The sequence below is a fragment of the Heterodontus francisci genome, unplaced genomic scaffold, assembly GCF_036365525.1.
Source record: "Heterodontus francisci isolate sHetFra1 unplaced genomic scaffold, sHetFra1.hap1 HAP1_SCAFFOLD_323, whole genome shotgun sequence".
Taxonomy (NCBI): domain Eukaryota; kingdom Metazoa; phylum Chordata; class Chondrichthyes; order Heterodontiformes; family Heterodontidae; genus Heterodontus; species Heterodontus francisci.
Window position 1 is genome coordinate 435,115 of NW_027141078.1, and position 18,710 is coordinate 453,824.

At 46.1% G+C, this 18,710-nt stretch overlaps 1 protein-coding gene across 1 annotated transcript in view; it reads right to left on the reverse strand.

Moving 5' to 3' along the window:
• Positions 1–892: 892 nt before the first annotated feature.
• The window catches only part of LOC137361958 (complement C1s subcomponent-like), an 87,017-nt gene continuing 69,199 nt past the window's right edge, over positions 893–18,710 (reverse strand). The window contains exons 4-11 of the mRNA XM_068026548.1: positions 7,926–8,045; positions 6,644–6,840; positions 5,912–6,059; positions 5,150–5,262; positions 3,985–4,072; positions 3,279–3,398; positions 2,111–2,188; positions 893–1,801 (exon numbers count right to left, since the gene is read on the reverse strand). Coding sequence (XP_067882649.1) covers positions 1,005–1,801; positions 2,111–2,188; positions 3,279–3,398; positions 3,985–4,072; positions 5,150–5,262; positions 5,912–6,059; positions 6,644–6,840; positions 7,926–8,045 — 1,661 coding nt within the window. The 3' untranslated portion in view covers positions 893–1,004. The remainder of the gene's footprint in view (positions 1,802–2,110; positions 2,189–3,278; positions 3,399–3,984; positions 4,073–5,149; positions 5,263–5,911; positions 6,060–6,643; positions 6,841–7,925; positions 8,046–18,710) is intronic.

Consider the following 18,710-nt stretch of genomic DNA (forward strand, 5'->3'; position numbering starts at 1 on the left):
CCCAACACATGAGCTCTTATCTTGTGTAGTACACTTTGATGTGGCCCCTTATCGAATGCCTTTTGGAAATCTAAATATACTACATCTACCGGTTTCCCTTCATCTACCCTCCTTGTTAGATCCTCAAAGAACTCGAATAAATTTGTTACACACCGTTTCCCTTTCACAAAACTATGTTGTATTATGATTTTCCATATGTTCTGCCACTAATCTCTGAATGATGGATTCTGGCATTTTCCCAGTGACTGACATTCAGCTCAACGGTCGAGAATTTCCTGATTTCTGTCTCCCTCCATTCTTGAATAGAGGTGTTACATTTGTGCTTTTCTAATCCGCTGGGAACTTTCCAGGATCGAGCGAATTCTGGAAGATTACAACCAATGCATCCACTATCTCTGCAGCCTCCTCATTCAAGACCCTAAGATGCAGGTGATGTTCGTCCCTCCTTTTTGCCTCCTGATTTTCGGCTATTTTTCGGGTACCTTTTGTGTCTTCCACTCTGAAGACAGATACAAAACACTTCTTCAGTATCGCTCCTATTTCCTTGTTTCTCCATTATAAATTCCCCAGGGAACCAGCATTTACTTTAGCTACTCTCCTCCTTTTTCAGACTTGTTGCAGCTCTTCCTGTTTTGAGGTATTTTCCTCTGTCAACGCGCGTTGGTGTTTTCTGTCTACTTGCAGGAATGTTTTGGTGATTCCCATATTGCTTTCTCACCCTGTCTTTTCTTTTTCAGTCACCACCCCCACCCCCCCGAGGAACCCATTTGAGCTCCTGCCGGAATCACGACTGCGACTATGATAGACTCTCCCGCCGAGGCAGAAGATCTCTTCTCTCGGATGCTTTGCCCGGGTGGCTTTCGGGGGAGGGGAAATGAACGCGGAGCCTGTAAACTGATCAGCACACTTTAATAAAACGTGCCACACGCAAAGGCCAGCTGTCTGTCTGTACACGCACTCGCGCGCCCGTGACGCGATTAACCGCCGGGCGTCGCCACGACTGGCTAGGCGTCCTCCTCGCCACTGTCGGAGCTCTCGTGCTGCCTCATAGTGGTCTCAATCCAGTCCAGATACCGTCCCACGTCGGTGTAGACACCGTAACTGCCGCACTGCTGGGGGCCGAAGGAAACGATGCCTCGCACCACGTGCCGGGACGGGTCCCGGGGGTCCGTGAACACATAGGGACCGCCGCTGTCTCCTTGGCAGGAGTCGGTCCCCGCCACCCCGGCACAAATCATGTTGGCCGTAAAGACTGGCTTTTTGCCCTTGTAGTCGGAACGCTCACATTTGCCCATCGAGACGATGGGGACTTGGGCATATTGGAGGAAGATGGCCAGATCTCTCAGCTCCGTCCTCCCCCACCCTGCGATGTAGCCCAGCGTCCCCTTCCCCGGCGGCGAGGCCTCGCCCGGCTCAGGCAGGCAGACCGGCGACACGTTGGGGCCCAGTCTGACCCCCCGCTGTAACTTGACCAGGGCGATGTCGTGGTCAAAATTGGGCCGCGAGCCCCCGCCCTCCGCTTGCCTCCTGTAGCCTGGGTGGACGATGGCCCGCTCCATCGGGAAGGTGCCGCCGGCCTGTGTGTCCCTCAGGTCCACCAGACCGCCCCGCACCTGCGCCCAGGCCGAGCGGTCGAAGAGGTGGGCGGCCGTCAGCACCCAGTCGTCGGAGACCAGGGCTCCCCCGCCCATCTCGCCGCTGCCGGTGAACAGGCGCACCTGCCAGGGGAAGAAGCCCAGCTCCGCCCGCTTGCCGCCGAAGATACGCCCGGTTTCCGTGGAGAGTCGGCATTTCCCGCAGACTGTGGAGAGAGAGAGAGAGAGAGGACAATCAGAGTTGGGGGGTGGGGGGGGTGGGTGTTGAACATTTCCCAAATGGCTTTAACATTTCTCAGCTACCACCAACCCCCCCCCCCACTCCGCACCCCGCCATCTCCCCGCTTTTTTCCCGGCGGGTATTCGACTGGGGGAGGCGGCACACTGCGGGAAGTGAGAGGAGGATTGGGAGGGGTGGAGCAGAGCACTTTCAGAGACACAGCATAGACACAGTGCACCGAACGGCCTCCTCCCATGTTCCGATTCCACCCACTATTGCTCCTGTCAATATTTACCTGGCTTGCACGTGGGCAGGACGTTCCGCCCACTGGCGACATCGACCCAGTCCGCATCAGCTGAGCATTTGAAAACAGCTAGTGGGGCAAATGACATGAAGGGAGAGGTATCAGTTAGAGAGAGAGGGCTATGTACAGTCACACTCTATTTCCGGACCGAACGGGGCCGGAACCAAACCAAACCCCAACTCTTACACCCTGCCACTGTCAATTGTACCCGCCAGGGACTGATCCTGATTTTTAACACACATCGTTTATTCCCCGTAACTATCCTGCACTCACTGTAAATTTGCTGGACAACTCCGCAGACCTTGCTGTAGTTTCGCTCATGAGTTACAGTTTGCTGTAGTTCATAGAGGCTCCTTATTAAAAAAAATAGATCCTGTAGACTGTTTGGTGCGCTTTTTCAATAGACTTTCTTTGCTGTAGTTGGTAGAAGAGCTTTATAAATAGATCCTGTAGACTGTTTGGTGCGCTTTTTAAATAGACTTTCTTTGCTGTAGTTGGTAGAAGAGCTTTATAAATAGATCCTGTAGACTGTTTGGTGCGCTTTTTAAATAGACTTTCTTTGCTGTAGTTGGTAGAAGAGCTTTATAAATAGATCCTGTAGACTGTTTTCTGCCGAGCGCTGGTTAACGAGAGGCATCATCGACCCATATTTACAAATAAGGAGCCTAACACACTTGGGGCAGCAAACCCGAGGGGGGGGGTCACCTACCTGAAACGGAGGGCCATTCCGATCACCCCCGCCCCCAATCCTGAGATCCCGGTGTTCTGCTTCCAGCCCCAGCTCCGACCATCCGAAACATAACCCCTCCCCCCCAACCGCCACCGATTTCGATGTCCGCCGGCTCACGACGTTTGTGGGATCTTGCTGTGCGCTTCCCTCCGTCATCATTTAAAAAATAAAGTGCCTCACGGGCCCTGAAGCTTTTCGGGTGGGGGCACCTGAGCTTGCAATTACAAGTAGCAACGTCCAAAAGGGAACTGGATGTATACATTAAGGAGAGAAATATGTAGGGGGCGTGGGGAAAATGCAAGGTTGGGGTGGGTGGTAGGAGTGCGTGGTAGGGACTAATTGGATAGCAAGGACGATGGGTGGAATGGCCTAATCCTGCGCTGCATTATCACATAACATCCTGACGAGGGAGAAGTGCACTATCCTTACCATTTCCTTCGAGTTTATAATATGGTTCCTCGCAGCTGTAAGTGTTTTGGAACCTGTAAACCGTCTCCGTGAAGTTCTCATTTCCGTTCTTCAGTTTTGTGGGGGGTCCGCAGTTCACCGCTGTGACAGGGAGATAGACAAACATTGAGCCAAGTAGGAGCTGCACCTTTCGGAGGGCCTTATCTCAATCCCAATTTGTGTTTCTCTATTTAATTATATATATTCAAATTACCTACTTAACCTATTTTCCCCATGCGCTTCCGCCAACCCTTGCCTCCATACCTTTACAATTGCCTTTATTTAAGTTCAAGGCACGAGTTGCAGACCCAAGATCCCCGCCTTCACACTGAACGCGAAACACAATATGTTATGATCACTCTTCCCTCCCGAGATCACGTATTCTTGCAAGCCCCCATTCTTTCTAGGCTTACGCTCTGTCCCACAGTGTAGCCACTGTTAGTGGGGGTGGGGGGGGGGGAGTGATAAATGACTCCCACCACAGGATCGTAGGAGCACAGAAATAGGGGTAGGCCATTCAGCCCATCAAACCCGCTCCGGAATGGAACAGAGCAGAACGGCACACAGTACTCCAGGGTGCGGTCTAACCAACAGCAATGCATTCAAGTGTTTGAAGGATTTAAGGAGTAAGTTAAAGAGAGGGTAGTGAGGCTGATCCTTTGTGAACCCATAGAGTTAGTTGACTTACGCTGACAGGCGTACGAGCTCCTGTTCCAAGTTCCATCTTTCTGACAGTACACCGTGGCCGAGTCGATGGGCATATTGTTCTGATTTTCCTGCGTACCACAATTAAACGACACTGTTTTACATCAAGGAATAGTGTGGAAGCAGAGCGCCAGTTCCCGAGAGTCGGGGGTAAGCTGCGGATCCGTGCAAATGGAAAAGGGAGAGATAGAGAGAGAGATAGAGGTGTGGCTGAGTGTTGTGATAGAGAGAGACACTGACAGAGAGAGATAGAGAGAGGAGTGACTGAGTGTAGTGATAGAGAGAGACACTGGCAGAGAGAGATAGAGAGAGGTGTGACTGAGTGTAGTGATAGAGAGAGACACTGGCAGAGAGAGATAGAGAGAGGAGTGACTGAGTGTAGTGATAGAGAGAGACACTGGCAGAGAGAGATAGAGAGAGGAGTGACTGAGTGTAGTGATAGAGAGAGACACCGGCAGAGAGAGATAGAGAGAGGAGTGACTGAGTGTAGTGATAGAGAGAGACACTGGCAGAGAGAGATAGAGAGAGGAGTGACTGAGTGTAGTGATAGAGAGTGACACTGGCAGAGAGAGATGGAGAGAGGTGTGACTGAGTGTAGTGATAGAGAGAGACACTGGCAGAGAGATAGAGAGAGGAGTGACTGAGTGTAGTGATAGAGAGAGACACTGGCAGAGAGATAGAGAGAGGAGTGACTGAGTGTAGTGATAGAGAGAGACACTGGCAGAGAGAGATGGAGAGAGGTGTGACTGAGTGTAGTGATAGAGAGAGACACTGGCAGAGAGAGATAGAGAGAGGAGTGACTGAGTGTAGTGATAGAGAGAGACACTGGCAGAGAGAGATAGAGAGAGGAGTGACTGAGTGTAGTGATAGAGAGAGACACTGGCAGAGAGAGATAGAGAGAGGAGTGACTGAGTGTAGTGATAGAGAGAGACACCGGCAGAGAGAGATAGAGAGAGGAGTGACTGAGTGTAGTGATAGAGAGAGACACTGGCAGAGAGAGATAGAGAGAGGTGTGACTGAGTGTAGTGACAGAGAGATACACCGGGAAAGAACACAACGGCGTGCCAGCAGTGGCCAGGCTTAAAGGACACACAATATTCCCGGCAGTTTTCCTAAAGGAGTGCACACATTAAAGGGTAAGTTCTTACATAAAGCTCAAATCCAGCCTGGCAGCGCAATTGCACAGAATCCTTGTAATCGTACTCCGCCTTCCGTGGTCGAATGACGTAATGCTCCAAGATATCCAGGGGGCATTGCTTGGCTGAGGATGGGACATAGTGGAAACGATGTCAGATATCAACAGGGCATGAATAATGCGCTGACCAAATAAAAGAGCGCGGGAGGAGGCCATTCTGGCCATCAGGCTTGTGCCAGCTCAGTGAGAGCGGCATCTAAAGAATGTCTGTCCCCGTATCTCTGTTAATTTTTCCAGTTCATGTATACTCCCGATTCCCCTTTCGAATGTTACTGTGGAAACTCCTTCCGCCGCACTTTTCGGGCAGTGCGTTCCAGATCCCAATAACTCGTGCGTCAAAAAAATATTTCTCACCCCGCACACACTCCCCCCTCTCCCCCGCCTGTGTCTTTTACTGATTGGCTTCAATTTGGGCCCCTCCAGGAGGGTCACTACTGAGGGAGCGCCGCACTGTTGGAGGTTCGGTACTGAGGATGTGCCGCACTGTCAGAGGGTCAGTACTGAGGGAGTGCCGCACTGTCAGAGGGTCAGTACTGAGGGAGTGCCGCACTGTCAGAGGGTCAGTACTGAGGGAGTGCCGCACTTTCGGAGGGTCAGTACTGAGGGTGCGCCACGCTGTTGGAGGGTTGGTACTGATGGAGTGCCGCACTGTCGGAGATGCCGTCTTTCAGGATAGAAGGAGCGTCAGAGCCCCCGAATGGCCTCATAATCTCACCCGTTGATCTGTACGTGATCTTCCATCCTTTCCTCTCCCCTTCTCCATCTGTCTTGAAAGTAATCTCGACCACGTTTGACAAGAGGTCCTGTATAATTGGTGCCTGGGTTCCACAGAAGGGCCCATACTCCTTTGTCCCGGACGTGACCTGAAATCAGGTGGGGGGGGGGGGGGGGTGGGGTGGGGAAATGGAATCCACATTCGGGGGCAGAATGCCGAAATAGTTACTGGGCGATACAGTTCCCTCAAACAGCAATCACTTCATCAAATTCCCCCCCCTGGCCCACCACCCCGGGTAAGAGAGAAGACAGAGTGAACAGCGGGCTGCCGGGAATCGTGTGCAGCAGTGGCGAGGCAGCTAGATGACTGGGGAGGCGGCGCGGTTCCAGGTTCCGTTCCTCCTGAGCCGGAAAGACAACGGGCGCTGGCTGCACGGCGGGGGCGGGTGTGGGGACACCCCCGGGGAGAGCCCGGGCTGGCTGCTCGACTGCGAGGAGCATCACCTGCAGATTCATGGTGAGCGGAACTGGGGGTTGGGTGGGGGGGGGGGGCGTGTGGTGTTGGTGGGAGGCACTGATTGTCTGTGCCCCATCCCTCCCCACGCCCCAGTGCGATCTGGCCCCTTCAAATTCCCCCAGAGAATTGGAGTGACAAGGGTGCTGAATGGGCCTCCTCCTGTTCTTGTCACACTTGCTGCAGGGTGCGACAGGACAAAAGAGGTCAGTACTGTACCTTTAAGACATCGGACCTGCAGCCGGTGGAAGGGTCCCCTTCCACGTCGAAATCCCCATCGAATTCCAGCAGCAGCTCAAATCCTCTCTCAATCTGAATCCGGTAATGGCACTCGGAATTCTCCGCGTATGCCTCCGGATAGTCGGGACTGGTGATGAGGCCTTTGAATCGTCTGAAGACTTGGCCGCTGCAGTTCACTGGCAAAGGAAAAGCAAAGGGGCACATGTCAGAGAGGATGTGTGTGTTCAGTGTGTCCCGGAACACGCCCTCCTGTCCGGGGGCTGCAGGAGGTTACAGAGATAGGGAGGGTTTGTAGGGGCTGGGGGAGGTTACAGAGATACGGAGGGTTTGTCAGGAGCTGGAGGAGGTGACAGAGTTAGAGACGGTTGTAGGGGGCTGGAGGAGGTGACAGAGATAGGGAGGGTTGTAGGGGGCTGGAGGAGGTTACCAAAATAGGGAGTGTTGTAGGGGCTGGAGGAGGTTACAGGGATAGGGAGGGTTGTAGGAGTTTACACAGATAGGGAGGGTACAGCCCCTTGAACCGTGCGGCACTCCCTCAGTACTGACTCTCCGACAGTGCGGCACTCCCTCAGTACTGACAATCCGACAGTGCGGCACTCCCTCAGTACTGACCCTCCGACAGTGCGGCACTCCCTCAGCACTGAGCCTCCGACAGTGCGGCACTCCCTCAGTATTGACCCTCTGACAGTGCGGCGCTCCCTCAGTACTGACACTCCAACAGTGCATCACTCCCTCAGTACTGACCCTCCGACAGTGCGGCTCTCTCTTAGTATTGACCCTCCGACAGTGCGGCTCTCTCTCAGTATTGACCCTCCGAGAGTGCGGCACTCCCTCAGTATTGACCCTCCGACAGTGCGGCTCTCTCTCAGTACTGTCGGAATGCAGCCCCAGCTTCTCCAGTCTGTCTCATTCCCAGACCCATTCTCGTGAATCTGTTTTTTTTCCCACCCTCTCTGATACCTTCACATCCTGTCTGATGCCGGGCTGTGTGTTGAGAGGAGGGAAGGTCGAGAGGAGATTTGATCGAGAATGGTTAGGATCTGGAATGTGCTGACCGAGGGTGTGTTGGAGGAAGGTGCAATTGAGGCTATCAAAAGGAAATCGGATAAAAAGCCAAAGGAAATTATTTGCAGGGGGGAGAAGGCAGTGGGGTGAGACACAGCACGTTGCTGCTGCAGAAGGCTAGCATGCACACGAGGGGCCGAAGTGCCTCATTCTGCGCTGTAGCGATTCACTGAAAGACTGTAAGGGATAACCTTACCTGCACAAATTCGTTGGTTTTCCTGCAGGAAGTACCCGGGACGACAGGAGCAATGAAAGCCTCCAATATAGTTGTTGCACTGATGGCTGCAGGGGTCCTCCTCCTCACACTCATCGATATCTGGGATGAATGGGAAATTCGGGAGTTATCTGCGGATTCCCTCATTCACGCCGGGAACCGCTGGTGCCCACACCACCACCCCGTCCCCGGTGCTGCTGATCATAGCACAGTCCCCACGGGCCCCAAGTTTCTCCCATATCTGGGGATGGGAGAGCCTGGAGGATGTGCGGGGTTAGAAGAGAGAGATTGAACTGTCTTGTGTGAAAGACAGACAGAAACAAACATGTGCACACAAATACTCTCTCTCACAGACACACAAATACACAAACACAAATACACACACACAAATACTCCTCTCACACACACACAAATACACAAACACAAATACACACACACAAATACTCCTCTCACACACACACAAATACACAAACACAAATACACACACACAAATACTCTCTCTCACACACACACACAAATGCTCCCTCTCACACACACACAAATACACACACACAAATACTCTCTCTCACAGACACACAAATACACAAACACAAATACACACACACAAATACTCCTCTCACACACACACACACACAAATGCTCCCTCTCACACACACACAAATAGACACACAAAAATACGCTCTCTCACACAAACACAAATACACACACACAAATACTCTCTCACACACACACACAAATACTCCTCTCACACACACACACACACAAATAGACACACAAAAATACGCTCTCTCACACAAACACAAATACACACACAAATAATCTCTCTCACAAACACAAAAATACACACACACAAATACTCTCTCTCACACACACACACAAATGCTCCCTCTCACACACACACAAATAGACACACAAAAATACGCTCTCTCACACCAGCACAAATACAGACACAAATAGTCTCTCTCACAAACACAAAAATACACACACACAAATGCTCTCTCTCACACACTCACAAATACACACACACACATGCTCTCTCTCTTACACACACAAATAAACACACAAATACTCTCTCTAACAGACACAGCAATACACACACACAAATGCTCTCTCTCTCACACAATCACAAATACCCTCACATACACAAATACTCTCTCTCACACACACAAATGCTCTCTCAGACACACACACAAATAGACAAACACAAATGATCTCTCTCACACACACACACAAACACTCTCTCACACACACACACACAAACAGTCTCACACACACAAACACCATCTTTCACACACACTCTATTACACACACACAAACGCTCTCTCACACACACACAAATACACACACAAATAATCTCTCTCACAAACACAAAATAACACACACACAAATGCTTTCTCTCACACACACTAATACACACACACAAATGCACTACCTCAAACAAACACAAATACAAACACACAAATGCTCTCTCTCACACACACACAAATAGACACACACAAATACACACACACAAATACACTCTCACACACACACAAATACACACAAACAAGTACCCTCTCTCGCACACACACAAATACACACACACAAAAACTCTCTCTCACACACACACACAAATAGACACACACAAATACTCTCTCTCACACACGCACAGATACACACACACAAATACTCTCTCTCAAACAGACACAAATAAACACACATAAATGCTCTCTCTCACACACACACAAATACACTCTCTCACACACACACAAATGCTCTCTCTCAAGCAGACACAAATAAACACACCCAAATATTCTCTCTCACACGCACACAAATACACACACACAAATGCTCTCTCTCACAGACACACAAATAGACAAACACAAATGCTCTCTCTCACACACACAAATATACACACACAAATACTCTCTCTCACACAAATACTCTCTCTCACACACACACAAATACTCGCACACACACAAATACTCTCTCTCACACATGCACAAATACTCTCACACACACAAATACTCTCTCATACACACACACAAATACTCTCACATACACAAATACTCTCTCGCACAGTCACACAAATACTCTCACACACACAAATACTCTCTCTCAGACATACACAAATAGACACCCACAAATGCTCTCTCAAACACTCACAAATACCCTCACACACACAAATACTCTCTCTCACACACACACAAATAGACACACACAAATACTCTCTCTCTCACACACACAAATACACACAGAAATAATCTCTCTCACACCCACACAAATAGACACACACAAATGCTCTCTCTCACACACACACAAATACACAGACATACACAAATACTCTCTCTCACACACACACACAGTCTCACGCACACAAATACCATCTTTCACACACACTCAATTACACACACACAAATGCTCTCTCTCACACACACACAAATACACACAGAAATAATCTCTCTCACAAACACAAAAATACACACACACAAATGCTCTCTCTCACACACACACAAATACACACAGAAATAATCTCTCTCACAAACACACAAATACACACACACAAATGCTCTCTCTCACACAAACACAAATACACACACACAAATACCCTCTCTCACACACACACAAATACACACACAAATAGAAACACACAAATACTCTCTCACACACACACAAATACACACGCACAAATAATCTCTCTCTAACACACACAAATAAACACACACAGATGCTCTCTCTCACACACACAAAAATGGAAACACACAAATACTCTCTCACACACACACAAATACTCGCACACACACAAATACTCTCTCTCACACACACACAAATACTCTCACACACAAATACTCTCTCTCATACACACACAAATAGACACAAACAAATGCTCTCTCTCACACACACAAATACACATCCACAAATAATCTCTCTCACAAACAAACAAATACACAAACACAAATGCTGTCTCTCACACACTCACAAATACCCTCACACACACAAATACTCTCTCTCACACAAACACAAACACTCTCACACACACAAATACTCTCTCTCACACACACACAAATAGACACACACAAATGCTCTCTCTCGCACACACACAAATACACAGACACAAATACTCTCTCCCTCACACACACAAATAATCTCACACACACAAATGCTCTCTCTAACACACACACAAATACACACACACAAATACTCTCTCTCACACACACACAAATAGACACACACAAATGATCTCTCTCACACGCACACAAATACTCTCTCTCACACACACACAAATAATCTCACACACACAAATACCATCTTTCACATACACACAATTACACACACACAAATGCTCTCCCTCACACACACACAAATACACACACACAAATACTCTCTCTCACACACACAAATACACAGACACAAATACTCTCTCTCACGCAGACACAAGTACACACACAAAAATTATCTCTCTCACACACACACAAATAGACACACACAAATACTCTCTCACACACACACAAATACACACACACAAATACTCTCTCTCACACACACACAAATAGACACACACAAATGATCTCTCTCACACGCACACAAATACTCTCTCTCACACACACACAAATAATCTCACACACACAAATACCATCTTTCACATACACACAATTACACACACACAAATGCTCTCCCTCACACACACACAAATACACACACACAAATACTCTCTCTCACACACACAAATACACAGACACAAATACTCTCTCTCACGCAGACACAAGTACACACACAAAAATTATCTCTCTCACACACACACAAATAGACACACACAAATACTCTCTCACACACACACAAATACACACACACAAATACTCTCTCTCAAACAGACACAAATAAACACACACAAATACTCTCTCTCACACACACAAATACACAGACACAAATACTCTCTCTCACGCAGACACAAGTACACACACAAAATTTATCTCTCTCACACACACACAAATAGACACACACAAATACTCTCTCTCAAACAGACACAAATAAACACACACAAATGCTCTCTCTCACACACACACAAATAGACACACACAAATACTCTCTCTCAAACACACACAAATATGCACACACAAATACTCTCTCTAACACACACACAAATACTCACACACACACAAATACTCTCACATACACAAATGCTCTCTCTCACACAAACACAAATATACTCACACAAATACTCTCTCTCACACATATAAACTCTCTCTCACACACATAAATACTCTCTCCCACACACGCACAAATACTCTCACGCACACCAATACTCTCTCTCTCACACACACAAATACTCTCACATACACAAATACTCTCTCTCACACACACACAAATAGACACACACAAATACTCTCTCTCAGACATACACAAATAGACACCCACAAATGCTCTCATACACTCACAAATACCCTCACACACACAAATACTCTCTCTCACACACACACAAATAGACACACACAAATGCTCTCTCTCACACACACACAAATACACAGACACAAATACTCTCTCTCAAACACACACAAATACACACACACAAATACTCTCTCTCACACACACACAAATAGACACACACAAATGCTCTCTCTCACACACACACAAATACACAGACACAAATACTCTCTCTCAAACACACACAAATACACACACACAAATACTCTCTCTCACACACACACAAATACACACACACAAATACTCTCTCTCACACACACACAAATAGACACACACAAATGATCTCTCTCACTCACACAAACACACACACACAAATACTCTCTCTCACACACACACACAAACAGTCTCACACACACTCAAATACCATCTTTCACACACACATAATTGCACACACACAAATGCTCTCTCTCACACACCCAAATACACATGCACAAATACTCTCTCTCACACGCACACAAATACACACACACAAATTCTCTCTCTCACACACACAAATACTTTCTCTCAGACACACACACAAATACTCTCTCTCACACGCACACAAATACACACACACAGATTCTCTCTCTCACACACACACAAATACACACACAAATACTCTCTCTCACACACACACACACAACTACTCTCTCTCACAGACACACAAATACACAAATATAAATGCTCTCTCTAACACACACACAAAAACACACACACAAATAATCTCTCTCACACACACAAATACACACACACAAATGCTCTCTCTCACACACACACAAATACACACACGCAAATACTCGCTCTCACACACACACAAATACACACACACAAATGCTCTCTCTCACACACACACAAATACACACACACAAATGCCCTCTCTCACACACACACAAATACACACGCAAATACTCTCGCTCTCACACACACACAAATACGCACACACAAATGCTCTCTCTCACACACAGACAAATACACACACAAATACTCTCTCTCACACACACACAAATACAAACACAAATGCTCTCTCTCACACACACACATATACACACACACAAATACTCTCTCTAACACACACACAAATACACACACACAAATGCTCTCTCTCACACACTCATAAATAAACACACAAATACTCTCTCTCAAACACAAATGCTCTCTCTCACACACACACAAATAGACACAGACAAATACTCTCTCACACACACACACACAAATACACACACACAAATATACTCTCTCACACACACACACAAATAGTCTCTCTCACACACACAAATACTCTCTCTCACACACACAAATACTCTCTCCCCCACACGCACACAAATACTTTCTCTCACACACCCACACACACACAAATACTCTCTCTCACACACACAAATACTTTCTCTCAGACACAGACACAAATACTCTCTCTCACACGCACACAAATACACACACACAAATTCTCTCTCTCACACACACACAAATACACACACAAATAATCTCTCTCACACACACAAATACACACACACAAATGCTCTCTCTCACACACACACAAATACACACACACAAATACTCGCTCACACACACACAAATACACACACACAAATGCTCTCTCTCACACACACAAATACACACGCAAATACTCTCTCTCTCTCACACACACAAATACGCACACACAAATGCTCTCTGTCACACACACACAAATACACACACACAAACACTCTCTCTCACACACAAAAACAGACACACAAATGCTCTCTCTCACACACACACAAATACAGACACACAAATGCTCTCTCTCATACACACAAATACTCTCTCTCACACACACACAAATACACACACACAAATGCTCTCTCTCACACACACACACAAATACACACACACAAACACTCTCTCTCACACACAAAAACAGACACACAAATGCTCTCTCTCACACACAAAAATACACACACAACTACTCTCTCTCACACACACACAAATACAGACACACAAATGCTCTCTCTCACACACACACACAAATACTCTCTCTCACACACAAACAAATACACACACACAAATGCTCTCTCACACACACACACAAATACACACACAAATACTCTCTCTCACAGACACACATATATACACACACAAATGCTCTCTCACACACACACAAAAATACACACACACAAATACTCTCTCTCACACACAAAAACAGACACACAAATGCTCTCTCTCTCACACACACAAATACAGACACACAAATGCTCTCTCTCATACACACAAATACTCTCTCTCACACACACACAAATACACACACACAAACACTCTCTCTCACACACAAAAACAGACACACAAATGCTCTCTCTCACACACACACAAATACAGACACACAAATGCTCTCTCTCATACACACAAATACTCTCTCTCACACACACACAAATACACACACACAAATGCTCTCTCTCACACACACACACAAATACACACACACAAACACTCTCTCTCACACACAAAAACAGACACACAAATGCTCTCTCTCACACACAAAAATACACACACAACTACTCTCTCTCACACACACACAAATACAGACACACAAATGCTCTCTCTCACACACACACAAATACTCTCTCTCACACACAAACAAATACACACACACAAATGCTCTCTCTCACACACACACACAAATACACACACAAATACTCTCTCTCACAGACACACATATATACACACACAAATGCTCTCTCACACACACACAAAAATACACACACACAAATACTCTCTCTCACACACACAAATACACATAAACAAATGCTCTCTCTCACACACACACAAATACACACACAAAAATGCTCTCTCTCACACACACACAAATACACACACAAATACTCTCTCTCACACACACACAAATACACACACACAAATACACACACAAATGCTCTCTCTCACACACACACACAAATACACACACACAAATACTCTCTCTCTCACACACACACAAATACACACACAAATACTTTCTCTCACACACACACACAAATACTCTCTCTCACACACACAAATACTCTCTCTCACACACACAAATACTTTCTCTCAGACACACAGACAAATACTCTGTCTCTAACACACACAAATACTTTCTCTCACAAACACACACAAATTCTCTCACACACACAAATACACTCTTACTCACACACACTCACAAATATTATCTCATACACACACCCAATGTCACTCTCACTCACACACACATGCACAAATACTATCTCACACTCACACACACACAAATGCTTTCTCACACACACACAAATCCTCTCTCATACACACACAAATACTCTCTCCCACCCACACACCCAAATACAATCTCACTCACACACCCACACAAATACTCTCTATCACACACACAAAAACACTGTCACTCACACACACACACTAATACTATCACACACACACACAAATATTATCACACACACACACACACACACACACACACACACACACAAGTACTCTCTCATACACACACAAATAGTCTCTCATACACTAACACACACAAATGAACTCTCTCACGCACACACAAATAGACACACAAATATACTCTCTCTCACACACACACAAATACTCTCTCTCACATACACACAAATACACACACCCAAATGCTCTCTCTCACACCTATACAAATACACACACAAATGTTCTCTCTCACACACACACAAATACACACACAAATACTCTCTCTCACACACACACAAATACACACACCCAAATGCTCTCTCTCACACCTATACAAATACACACACAAATGTTCTCTCTCACACACACACAAATACAAACACAAATACTCTCTCTCACACACACACAAATACACACACACAAATGCTTTCTCTCACACACATACAAATACACGCACAAATGCTCTCTATCACACACACACAAATAGACACACTCAAATACACTCTCTCACACACACAAATACTTTCTCTCACACACACACACAAATACTCTCTCACACACACACAAATACTCTCTCTCTCACACAAATACTCTCTCACACGCACAAACACTTGCTCTCCCACACACACAAATACTCTCTCTCACACACACACAAAAATCCTCTCTCACACACACAAATACTCTCTCCCACACACACTCAAATACTCTCTCTCTCACACACACAAATACTCTCTCTCACACACACACAAATACTCTGTCACACACACAGACAAATACTCTCTCACACACACACACAAATACTCTCCCTCACACACACAAATACTCTCTCCCCCAGACACACACAAATAATTTCTCTCACACACACACAAACACACAAATACTCTCTCTCACACACACAAATACTTTCTCTCAGACACACACACAAATACTCTCTCTCACACATGCAAATACTTTCTCTCACACACACACACACACACGAATCCTCTCTCTCACACACACAAATACTTTCTCTCAGACACACACACAAATACTCTCTCCCACACACACACACAAATACTCTCTCACACACACACAAATACTTTCTCCCACACACACACACAAATACTCTCTCCCACACACACACACAAATACTCTCTCACACACACACAAATACTTTCTCCCACACACACACACACACACAAATACTCTCTCCCACACACACACACAAATACTCTCTCACACACACACAAATACTTTCTCCCACACACACACAAACACAAATACTCTCTCTCACACCCACTCACAAATACTTTCTCTCAGACACACACACACACAAGTATTCTCTCTCACACACACAAATACTCTCTCTCACACAGACAAATACTTTCTCTCAGACACACATACAAATACTCTCTCTCACACACGCAAATACTTTCTCTCACAAGCACACACACACACGAATCCTCTCTCTCACACGCACAAATACATTGTCCCACACACACACACACAAATACTCTCTCACACACACGCAAATACTTTCTCTCGCACGCACACACACACGAATCCTCTCTCTCACACACACAAATACTTTCTCCCACACACACACACACGCACACAAATACTCTCTCTCACACACACAAATACTTTCTCCCACACACACACACACAAATACTTTCTCTCACACACACACAAATACTTTCTCCCACACACACAAATACTTTCTCCCACACACACACACACACAAATACTCTCTCTCACACACACAAATACTTACTCTCAGACGCACACACAAATACTCTCTCTCACACATGCAAATACTTTCTCTCACACACACACACGAATCCTCTCTCTCACACACACAAATACTCTCTCTCACACACACCCAATGTCACTCTCACTCACACACACGTGCACAAATATTATCTCACACACACACACACGCACAAATATTCTCTCACACTCACACACTCACAAATACTATCTCACACTCACACACACACACAAATGCTCTCTATCACACACACAAATACACTCTCACTCACACACACACACACAAATATTATCACACACACACACAAACACACACACACAAGTACTCTCTCATACACACACACAAATACTCTCTCATACACACACACAAATACACTCTCACTCACACACACACACAAATATTATCACACACACACAAACACACACACACAAGTACTCTCTCATACACTCACACAAATCCTCTCTCATACACAAACAAATACTCTCTCCCACCCACACACCCAAATACACTCTCACTCACACAGACACACAAATACTCTCTATCACACACACAAATACACTCTCACTCACACACACACACAAATATTATCACACACACACACAAACACACACACACAAGTACTCTCTCATACACACACACAAATACTCTCTCATACACACACAAATACACTCTCACTCACACACACACACAAATATTATCACACACACACACAAACACACACACACAAGTACTCTCTCATACACACACACAAATACTCTCTCATACACACACAAATACTCTCTCCCACACACACACACCAATATTCTCTCCCCCCCACACACACAAATACTCTCTCCCACACACACAAATACTTTCTCCCACACACACACACAAATACTCTCCCTCACACACACACACACACAAATACTCTCTCTCTCTCACACGCAAATACTTTCTCTCACACACACACACACACTCTCGAATCCTCTCTCTCACACACACAAATACATTCTCCCACTCACACACAAGTACTTTCTCTCACACACACACACACACACACACAAATACTCTCTCTCTCTCACACGCAAATACTTTCTCTCACACACACACACACACTCTCGAATCCTCTCTCTCACACACACAAATACATTCTCCCACACACACACACCCACACAAATACTCTC